At 40.8% G+C, this 11,448-nt stretch overlaps 1 protein-coding gene across 1 annotated transcript; it reads right to left on the reverse strand.

Moving 5' to 3' along the window:
• Positions 1-4,293: 4,293 nt before the first annotated feature.
• On the reverse strand, positions 4,294-7,440 carry LOC138870427 (uncharacterized). The gene is made up of 3 exons (XM_070148231.1): positions 7,213-7,440; positions 6,293-6,687; positions 4,294-4,300 (listed from the first exon to the last, which is right to left on the reverse strand). The coding sequence occupies exons 1-3, from the start codon at positions 7,438-7,440 to the stop codon at positions 4,294-4,296; spliced, it is 630 nt and encodes a 209-aa protein (XP_070004332.1).
• Positions 7,441-11,448: the final 4,008 nt, after the last annotated feature.

Below are 11,448 nucleotides of genomic sequence, written 5' to 3' on the forward strand. Positions count from 1 at the left end.
AAACTGAGCTTTTCCATGCAATCAGCATTAGGCTTTTAAACCCTAAACTGAATTTTCCTTTTAGTCAGCATTAGTGTTTTAAACCCTAAACTGAACTTTTCCCTTTCAGCCAGCATTAGAGTTTTAAACTCTAAACTGAGCTTTTCCATGAAATCAGCATTAGGGTTTTAAACCCTAAACTTAATTTTCCTTTTAGTCAGCATTAGAGTTTTAAACCCTAAACTGAACTTTTCCCTTTCAGCCAGCATTAGAGTTTTAAACTCTAAACTGAGCTTTTCCATGCAATCGGCATTAGGGTTTTAAAACCCTAAACTGAATTTTCCTTTTAGTCAGCATTGGGGTTTTAAACCCTAAACTGAACTTTTCCCTTTCAGCCAGCATTAGAGTTTTAAACTCTAAACTGAGCTTTTCCATGCAATCAGCATTAGGGTTTTAAACCCTAAACTGAATTTTCCTTTTAGTCAGCATTGGGGTTTTAAACCCTAAACTGAATTTTTCCCTTTCAGCCAGCATTAGAGTTTTAAACTCTAAACTGAGCTTTTCCATGCAATCAGCATTAGGGTTTTAAACCCTAAACTGAATTTTCCTTTTAGTCAGCATTGGGGTTTTAAACCCTAAACTGAATTTTTCCCTTTCAGCTAGCATTAGAGTTTTAAACTCTAAACTGAGCTTTTCCATGCAATCAGCATTAGGGTTTTAAACCCTAAACTGAATTTTCCTTTTAGTCAGCATTGGGGTTTTAAACCCTAAACTGAACTTTTCCCTTTCAGCCAGCATTAGAGTTTTAAACTCTAAACTGAGCTTTTCCATGCAATCAGCATTAGGGTTTTAAACCCTAAACTGAATTTTCCTTTTAGTCAGCATTGGGGTTTTAAACCCTAAACTGAACTTTTCCCTTTCAGCCAGCATTAGAGTTTTAAACTCTAAACTGAGCTTTCCCATGAAATCAGCATTAGGGTTTTAAACCCTAAACTGAACTTTTTCCTTTCAGCCAGCATTAGAGTTTTAAACTCTAAACTGAGCTTTTCCATGAAATCAGCATTAGGGTTTTAAACCCTAAACTGAATTTTCCTTTTAGTCAGCATTAGGGTTTTAAACCCTAAACTGAACTTTTCCCTTTCAGCCAGCATTAGAGTTTTAAACTCTGAACTGAGCTTTTCCATGCAATCAGCATTAGGGTTTTAAACCCTAAACTGAATTTTCCATTTAGTCAGCATTAGGGTTTTAAACCCTAAACTGAACTTTTTCCCTTCAGCCAGCATTAGAGTTTTAAACTCTAAACTGAGCTTTCCCATGAAATCAGCATTAGGGTTTTAAACCCTAAACTGAACTTTTTCCTTTCAGCCAGCATTAGAGTTTTAAACTCTAAACTGAGCTTTTCCATGCAATCAGCATTAGGGTTTTAAACCCTAAACTGAATTTTCCTTTTAGTCAGCATTAGGGTTTTAAACCCTAAACTGAACTTTTCCCTTTCAGCCAGCATTAGAGTTTTAAACTCTAAACTGAGCTTTTCCATGCTTTAATCAATTTTATGAACTTCCTGGTGAATAATTAACGAAATTTTCCTAGTGAAACTGGGGCAGAAAATTTCGTTCGTTTGTTTGTTTTTTCTCGCAGGTCTAACCTCGAGCCACACGGATCGAAATGACCTACGAGATGAGTCTCAACTCAGAATCAAAGAAGAAAAGACAAAAGAAGACATTCCGAGATATCAGAGTGAATGGAGAGAGGATTGACTCCAACGTTTAATTAAGGGCTTGAACCTTGCCAATCGTGTCTCACTCAGTATCCCAGAGGTTACACAAGTCGCCGCAACTCGCAAGCATCAAGATTCAGATCGGAGTCTACAAGCAGAATCAGCTAAGACCCAAGATCAAGTCGTAAAAGAATCATAGATAGGAATCTTGTAACTAGCAGTTGACATACATATAAGTAGTCAGTTCAGTTTCTAATTTTCGTTTGGTTGTAATAAGGCGGTCAGTGACGTAGCAGTGACAACAGCAGCAGCAGTAGCAGCAAGCATTGCAATCCCATGGTAGTCCCAGCTACCAAAACTTCCCGAACTACATTGACCTGATTCCTGTTTAGCCCAGGATATGTAGGAAATCTTTGAAGCAAGATTCGGTCAGATCTTTCAAAAAAAATGCTTCATACGGAGTAGTCCATAGGCAAAAATCGCTCATACACGCTCACTTTATCTTTGCACGAAAACTCTTCGTGTTTCCGAACAAAGAGGGGCAGCTGTGAGCACGTGATTTTTGTTTTACGCGACAATCGCTCCAAAAAGAATTAAAAATGTATGTGTCATGCGTAATTTAAACCATGACCCGTTTGTTAGATGGAAAATTACAAAAAATACGCATTTTTTCTTTTGTCCTGATTTGTTGCCGTGTTTAATTTTGCCTACTTTTAACATTTTATCCGCGTGAAATAAATATGTTAAGTGTTAATTAGTGGTGCTTGGTTTTATTTAATTAGTTTGTGTATTTAGGAAATTAGAAATAAAGAAAAAGAAGACAAAATTTGTTATAAAATGAATTTGGGCCGTGCCCATTTCAAAAATCTGGAGCCCAATTGAACAGCCCAAACCCCCAGTCCGAACAGCCCACCCCCAGGACACAAAACGACGTAGTTTAACACCAAAACTACGTCGTTTCAAGGCCGATCCATCTCAACCATTCAAACCAAACTGATCCAACGGCCAAGATCTCACACCCCGTACCCACTAACTAACCCGACCCGTCTTATCCAAACCGACCCCCAAGCTCTGAATGAGAAACGACGCCGTTTCCTCATCAAAAGAAAGATCTGAGCCTTCCATCTCGCCTCATCCAACGGCTAAGATCAACCCCTTCCAGCCATATATAAGCCCGTAACATACCCTGCCCCCCTATCCTAACCCCAGCCTCCGTCTTCAACCTCATTCCCCATCAAACCCTAGAGCCGCCCCTGTATCCTTCACCATGGAAGCCGGCGGCACGGACGCCGGTGACCTCGCCCCTAACACCGTAGAACCCCCTTGACATCCTGAACCCAAATCTATCAACCACACACCTCGAATCCTATCTCACCTTCTCGAATCTTCATTCGAAGATTCGAGTCGGAACCTAATCTACACCAATCTGCCCTAAATTCATACCAGACACTCCCTAGACCCCCCTCGTGACCAAACCATACTTGGTTTGGTCCAAATCTGACCAGGGGAGTATGAATCCCGGATCTGAGTTTGGAACTTTGTAGTTCTTCATCACTGGCCTATGTCCGTCCAAACCAAAGAGATTAAGGTCTAATGGACCTTAATCGAAGTGTTTCTCATCTGAGAAACACTTCGATTAAAGTCCGTTCACCCTTAAGAAAGTCTGTCCAAGTCCGAGTCAAGGTTTTTGATTTTTCAAGACTTGAGGTGAGTCTTGCTTGCTTTCTTTATTTCTGTTTGGTCCATGTGAGTGATTGAATGGCTGTTCATGTTTTGTTTCAATTTGTATCTTTGAATTTTTACCAACTTCTGTTTGTCCACTTTGCTTGAACCACGGTGTTTGTTTGAACCCCTCCTATTCTGATAAGGCATGTGTACTGGTCGTGTTCCAAATTTGTATTCATTAACTGATTCCTTGAAGTATAATTTTGTTTAGCCAGTACAATTCAAGTCATGTGCCCTATACTTTGAATGTCTGATTTTTGGCTACGATTGTGTATGTTAATGCTAATATAGTCGAGTCGACATGAGTCGTCAATTAGTTTCAACTGCCTGAACAAAATAAATCGATTTGCTTCTGTTGAACATTTGCCTGAATCAATTAAGAACCAAGTTCAGTTACTTATAGTTGTTAATATGATTTCAGAAACCTAAGGCTTGATCTGTAATTGAAATCTGAGTTGATAGCATGTGCACTTGTGCACAGCATGTGCATTGTGCACAGCCTGGTCCCTGTACAAAGGGCTTTTGATTTAGAAATGGTTTGACAGCATATGCTGTCAGATATATTCTACTACCCATGCTTGCTTTTAGTTAATAAAATAGGAAAGGAAAGCCTGCCAGGGAATATTGATGGGGTTATATACTTAAATAACTAATTGGGATCTGAAAAGGTAAAAGACACATGGGAGGGGTACTGTGACATTTGGAAAAGAGGCTGTTAAAAGAGATGGTGTCGAGGCTTATAAAAGGAGACAGAATTAGAGGCAGAAGGAGGAGGAGGTACATACACTGTGAGAATAAAAAAAAAAAAAGATACAGAGAGAGGATCAGACCTGAAAAGAAAATATACACACACAGTGAGGGGATTGGGAACTTTAAGAGCTGAAAAGGAAAAACAAAAACACAGATAGAGAGAGGTTAAGGGATAGAAGCTATACAACCAACAATCAGAAGCTTTTTCCTCCTATTATTACTGGGTTTCAGTTGTTAAACCTGTTTCAAATCAATTCTGATTCTTTGAAATTCCAGTTGTGTCTATTAGTCGAGTGTTTTCATTGGTTTACTACTGGTCTGGTCTGTTTGGATTTCTGTTTCTATTCCACTGGGTGTTGCTGCTATTTGGCTATTACTTTCTATTGGCCATATTTGCATCTCTGCACTCGAGCCTGTTTCTTGCTATTTGTTTTGCCTGCTGCTATTCTGCCCTGTTGTTGTTGGTGCTGTTACTGCTGCTGCATTTGTTCATTGTTACTCTACTGATTGCCCTTTTTCTTCAATTGCAAATATTCCCAGGTACACAACCTTTGAACCTTGTATTGTTGAAAGTTTGAAGTTGAAGCAGAAATAAAGGAATGAACGCCAGTTTATGTTATAGCATTGGTGTAAAAAGATAGTTCGAATGTTGTTTGGGCCTGTATTCTTACTGTGAACTGCAAATATTCTGTAGGAACTAGCATACATTTTGTTTAAGATGAACTGTTAGATAGCATGGCTCAATAGTAATGACAGTATGACATGGACAACATGTTTTGATTTAGTATACATTCAGTTCAAGTATAACACTTGTTTGATTTAGTATGACTGTATAACATAGAGTCATGGTAAGCATTGTATGTATTTTGCCTAGACCACTGAATTGACAAAACTGCGATACTGGGGTCCGGGATAAATGTATCCCCAAACAAACTCCCATACAGTCACACTAAGAGTATGGCTATGAATGCCAGTTCTCTTGTCAGTTCATTCGTTCCAATACAGGTTCGATACTGGGTTTCGTTACAGATTTTTATTTCGAAATGATGTAATGATTGTTGAGAAAAACTGATAATCATTTTTGAGTTCAATTAGTAGTAATTTTTCCTAATAAAACAGCCGATTTCTTTATCAATTTCGAATAGGTTAGAGTGTTAAGAATAGAACTTGGAGGTCGTTAAAACATAACTCAATATATGTTGTTAGTTTGTTTGCAATCTCACTTAGCGAATTAATAAGCATATTCACTTGTTGAAGACAAAGCATGCCGTAGCTCTCACCTCATGAACAATCAATCAAGTAATCAAACAAGTTTAGGTTCGGCAAACATAATAAGGATTCAGTTCGTATTTGTCTAAACCAGCAAAATTCGGCATCATCCTTCCCTTAAAAGATAAATGTAGTAAAATGTAGTTCTTGTAGGGTACCCTTCTAAAATAATGAGACGAGCCTCGCCAAATCAAAAGGCAAATTGCGGGGCCCTCAATAATTGGTCATAATAAATACTTAGAATTTGGGACGGGCTGTTTAGTGAATTCCACTGCCCTCCCCGAAGACAATAACGCGTTAGATTCTTTAGGCGCGACTTAATCAAATCACATTCTTAAATTCGGGTGCGCATTTATGTGACCCAATTTCAAATCTCAACGGAGTCGAAATGTGTTAACAACTACGGGTGCATTGATTGTGACGTGGTTCGAGATACATTTTCACGACGTTGCAATTCTATAAAAGTAAATGATAATAATAAAAGCGGTTAAAACTTAATAAAAGCACATAAGTCACAACATGTATTTAAATCAGATATTTAGCCATTATAACAATTTAAGCGACCGTGCTAGAACCACGGGATTCGAGGGTGCCTAACACCTTCCCTCGGGTCAACAGAATTCCTTACTTAGAATTTCTGGTTCGCAGACTTCATTTGGAAAAGTCGAAAATTTCCTCGATTTGGGATTCAAGATAAACCGGTGACTTGGGACACCAAAAGCCAAACCTTTCCCAAGTGGCGACTCTGAATTAAATAAATAATCCCATTTCGAATATTGTCACTTAAATTGGAAAAACTCCACCCGCGCATTTATCCTTCGGGGCGGGGCGCGCAAAAAGGAGGTGTGACACCATGGTCCCTTGTCGTCTTCAACCTCTATGAGCGAAACAATGGCATCACCGGGAACACACAAATTATCTTCGCCGTGCACAACAATTTCCTGTCTATCCCATTCAAATATAACCATTTGATGCAAAGTAGACGGGACCGCTTTGGCAGCATGAATCCAGTGGCGCCCTAGCAAAAGATTATAAGAGACTACCACATCCAACACTTGAAATTCCATAGTGAACTCAATGGGTCCTATAGTTAACTCTAATATTATATCACCCACTGAATCTTTGCCCCCGTCGTCGAACCCCCGAACACAAATGCTGTTCTTTTGAACTCTATCATCGTCCACTTTCAGCTTGTTCAACATGGAGAGATGACAAATGTTCGCACTAGACCCATTGTCAACCAGTACCTGAGTAACCATGGAATCTTTGCATTTTACCGTCAGATAGAGGTCTCTATTGTGCTCAGTACCCTCTACGGGCAACTCATCATCAAAAAAAGTGACTATGTTTACCTCAAATATCTTGTTAGTTATCTTTTCCAAGTGGTTTACTAAGATTTTGTCAGGAACGTGAGCCTCATTCAAGATCTTCATCGAAGCCCGACGGTGCTCGTCTAAATGGATCAATAATGATAATAATGAAATCTGAGCCGGTGTCTTCCTCAACTGATCCACAATGGAATAATCCTGCACTTTCATCTTTCTCAAGAACACCTCTGCTTCTTTCTCAGTCACAACTTTTTTCACCAACACTGGGTTATCTTTGGAGGTCTTAGCTTTTCTCAACTCTTCGGGGGCAAAGCATCTCCCCGATCGAGTCAAACCATGGGTCCCACACACTTCTTCTTTAACCTCTTTCCCCTTGTAAGTCACTGTCACTCGTTTATAATTCCATGGGACTGCCTTGCTGTTGACTATCGGTAATTGAGTTACCGGTTTGATAATGATAGGATCTGTGCGGGCACCCTTCACAATTACCACATGCTTGTTTGTCACTCCTGGCAAAACCACTTTCGCTTTTTCATGTTTTCCTGCAGCGTAACTTAAGGACCTCTTCTTGACCCCCACAGATGGTTCTTTATTTGCCCCGTTCAACTTGATCACAGACTTCTCACTTGTTGACTTTTCAAATGGCTTGGCTTCACTAACCCAAATCATCATGATAGTTTGCGAAGGCTTCTTAGGCTCCCCTCACTTATGCACTATCTAATCATATTTGTCTCATGATGGGCCGACAACGAGTTCTGGTTGATATTAGGTGTCTCCGGGGCTTGGACCTCAATCTGATTAGTATCAATGAGCTCTTGAATAACTGTTTTTAATTTCCAGCATTTCTTTTTATCATGACCCGGGGCCCCTGAACAATACTCACAATTCACTGAGCGGTCAAGATTTCTAGGAGGGGGATTTGGCAGTTTAGCCTCGATCGTATTCAACATACCCAATTGTCTCAATCTGTGGAATAGACTAGTATATGATTCTCCCAATGGAGTGAAAGTCTTATGCTTCTGCAACCTCTCATTCTTAAAGGCTTGATTTGGCCGAAAACCTATTCCAGGGGGATTTCTATAGGCTCTTGGGGGTGGATAGGTATTTTGTGGAGCTGGGTATGGATTTTGTGGAGCTGGCACACGCCATTGTGCGTGAGCAAGAGGTTGGGTATAGGTTTGTGCGTGATGGATGGAAAAATGGGGATCTGGCGGTGGGTAGTAGTGTTGTAGTTGGATATATGGAGTGTGGGGGTAAGTTTGATGATAGGGTCGAGGCTTGTTATAGTAACGTGAAGGGTCCCTGGACCCGACCCAAGCTCCCGACTCGATTGTCGCAACATCCTCTTTCTTCTTCTTCCCAAGTACACCCCAATACCGTTTTGAATGGCATGGGTAGTCGATTTGATTGCGGAATAACTCATGATCTTGTTGGACTTTGAGTCCCTCATCAACCATGTCTCCCATTTTCACAACCTCATTAAAGGACTTACCCACTGCTGACACCAAGTGACCAAAATAAGTGGGCTCCAAAGCCTGTAAGAAATAATCAACCATCTCACTTTCTTTCATCAGAGGGTCAACCCTCACTGCTTTCTCCTTCCAACGGAATCCATATTCCCTGAAACTCTCACCGGGCTTTTTCTCAATATTTGTCAATGACAGACGGTCTGAGATAATTTCAAGATTGTACTGAAAATGGCAGGCGAAGGCTTGGGCCAAATCATTCTATGTGTACCACCTTCGGTGATCTTGTCTGGTATACCATTCTAATGTCGATCCACTCATACTTTGGCTAAAATATGCCATCAGTAATTCATCTCTTCCGCCTGCCCCTCTCATCTTGCTACAAAATCCTCTTAAGTGTGCTACTGGGTCACCATGCCCATCATACAGATCAAACTTGGGCATCTTGAACCCTACTGGTAACTGAACATCTGAGAACAGACATAAATCCTTATAGGCCACACTTACTTGACCTCCCAGCCCCCTCATATATCTGAACGATTGTTCTAAGCTTTTGACATTTCTGATCATCTCCTCATGCTCGGGAGTTTTAGGTGGCTTCTCGGTCACTGCCGGGAGATCAAGATGAGGGGTGTAAATATATGGTTTCGGAACTTTGAAGGTGGGTTCAGGGGGATAATACTGGTTGTCGTGAGTTTGGAACAGAGGTTCACTGGAAGATCGGTGTAATGCAGCAGGTGGAGGTGCCACAAAAATAGGAGTGACTGGTGGAGGAGGGTATGGGACTTGTTTGGGTGGTAGAGCTTGAGAAGTATGGGAAGTGGTGCCATAACATTGTTGGTAGAGGGTAAAGGCTGGAGATGAGTTCACAGTGGAAGGCTCCTGAGGTTGGGCCGATGGTGGGATATATGCAGGGTTAGCAAGATAAACCGGTGGTGGATGACCCTTTGCCCAGGCCTAGTACATTTCAGCCATTTACTGCTTTAACTTATACATTTCTTCCTTCATCGCATTAACATCCAATTCTTCTGCCTCTTTTGACGGATCAACAATACTTGTCTCCAGTTCTTGGTTGGCCATGTTCAGCTTGTCTTTTGATCGGGTGTTGTAGGAGTGAGTTTCCAGAATGCCAATCAACTAACCACCTGCCTAGACTCAATATATCAACAACAACATAGTTAGCGATTAGGGCTTTAATAGATTGGTAACCGCACATTTGGGGAATGAATGCACCTAAGCAATTAACCGTTCTATTATGGATTTGATCGGATGCTTGCGCCATCCCAGCTTTTCTTTTTTTTCTTTATTTTCTTTTCGTGTTTTCACTCTTGCCCTTGCTTTATCTTTGTTTTTATCCTCTCATTTCCCTCTTGTTTTGCTTCTTTCTCTTGATTTTCTTATTCTTCTCTCTTTTCTTTTCTTTTTCTCTCTTGTTTTTCCTCTCTCTTTTTCGTTTTATTCTTTTCTTCTTTTGGTTGTGGTCGAATCCTATGGAGATTGCCTATGTATCATGGCCCCGCATGAATCAGACCAAGCGTAGTTCTGGGGCATAAGTGCGAAAGTAAATAATAAAATATTTTGGGATTTTTAATTTTCATAAAAAGCAAATGCTTTAATTACAAAGACTCAAAACTAACAGACTCCAGAGGAAACTAATAGACGCTGATGAAAAGGCGAAATACAAACTCCAAAAATAAACTATCATATTCCAGCAAAAGAAAATACAGACTCGAAAACAATTGACAGACTCCAGTAGAAAGAAAAATGCAAACTCAAAACAACTGACAGACTCTAACGAAAAAGAAAATACAGACTCAAATGAAAAATCATGAATACATTAATGCTCCTGGGGCCCGCGGGGCATCATTCGGTATCGCCGCGGGCCTATATGCAAGATCCCTTTAAAGTCGGTCCAAGTCACTCATTATCTATTTAACAAATGTCATCACTACCACGAAGAAGGTGGTGCGAGTCATATCCTCACAGACTTGGCACTTCACAACAATGTAATCGGCGATGTTTCTAATTCTCTCTCTTATGACACCTTTTTCTTGTAACAAACGCCCGATCTGCTGGGCCCTAGCTTCCAATGTTTGCTCAGCCACTTGATTCTGCTCCCGAAGTTGTTGCAAATCTATTTCTAATTGTGTCAATGCTGTTTAACAATGTTCCCTTTCAACCTTGAAGTCTTTCGCCTGTTTGATCATTTTGTTTTCCGTGGCGATGACCCTTTTCTTTAACCCTACGACATCATTGTCGTACTTTTCTTTCAACTGCTTAACCAGGCGTGCTCGTTCATCTGCGTTTTTAGCCAATTGCTTTCGAACTCTAGCTAGTTCACTTTCTGTTTTGTTTAAATCAAAACTATAGTCATTCACTTTCCGCCTCAGGTTATTTATGAGTTTTTCATCTTTGGCACTTCGGGCGGGGTTCTCTGCCTCTATTTTCATTTTTTCAATTTGGGCTCGAAGGGTCTCATTTTCTTTGGCTAGCTTTTTCTTTTCACCTTCGTCTGTCGCTACTTGCAAGCTATTCTCGAATTGAAGTTCTTTGACTTGTTTTTCCAACCTTCCTATTGTGGCCCTGTACTCATTCTCCTTAGCCAACCAAGCCCATTGTTCTTGTGATGCCTCGACGAATTCCTGAAGATGGGGTCTTTTGGCCGGCCTCCCAAACTCAATTTCTCTTCTATCCCAAGCAAGGTACCCTGGTGAAACCTCACCTTTGGATCGATCACGCAGACAAGTATTGGCTGTTAAGTATTGACATTCGCACCAAATTTGACGAACTGCTGCTTCATGAAACTGACCGTTAAGTCCGATCTCGACTACTTGGGCACTAAGATCTTCATCTCTCGAAACTATCTAGCATCTCCCCATCTGCCTCAAAACCTGATATGGGGCATAAGGCTGGATACTCCTGAGTCCCATCAAGAGGAAATGAGGCCCGGAGACTGTCATGTATATGACCTCATCCACAGGTAGCCATCCAAATGTCCACTCTATTTGGTTTGTAGTGATGGAACAGAGGCGCGCTACCTACTCTATGACCCCCTCTGGCAAGCTAATCCCGTTAGACCTCGTGTAAAATTCTTTTATGCATGTTTTCTCTGTTGACCCATAACTCATAAATTGAGGACGATGGCATAAGTGTTCGATCATCCACATCTGCAACAACACGTTGCACCCCTCGAAAAAGTCTCCTCCGACTTTGC

This window comes from Nicotiana sylvestris, chromosome 6 (genome assembly GCF_000393655.2).
Source record: "Nicotiana sylvestris chromosome 6, ASM39365v2, whole genome shotgun sequence".
Taxonomy (NCBI): Eukaryota; Viridiplantae; Streptophyta; class Magnoliopsida; order Solanales; family Solanaceae; genus Nicotiana; species Nicotiana sylvestris.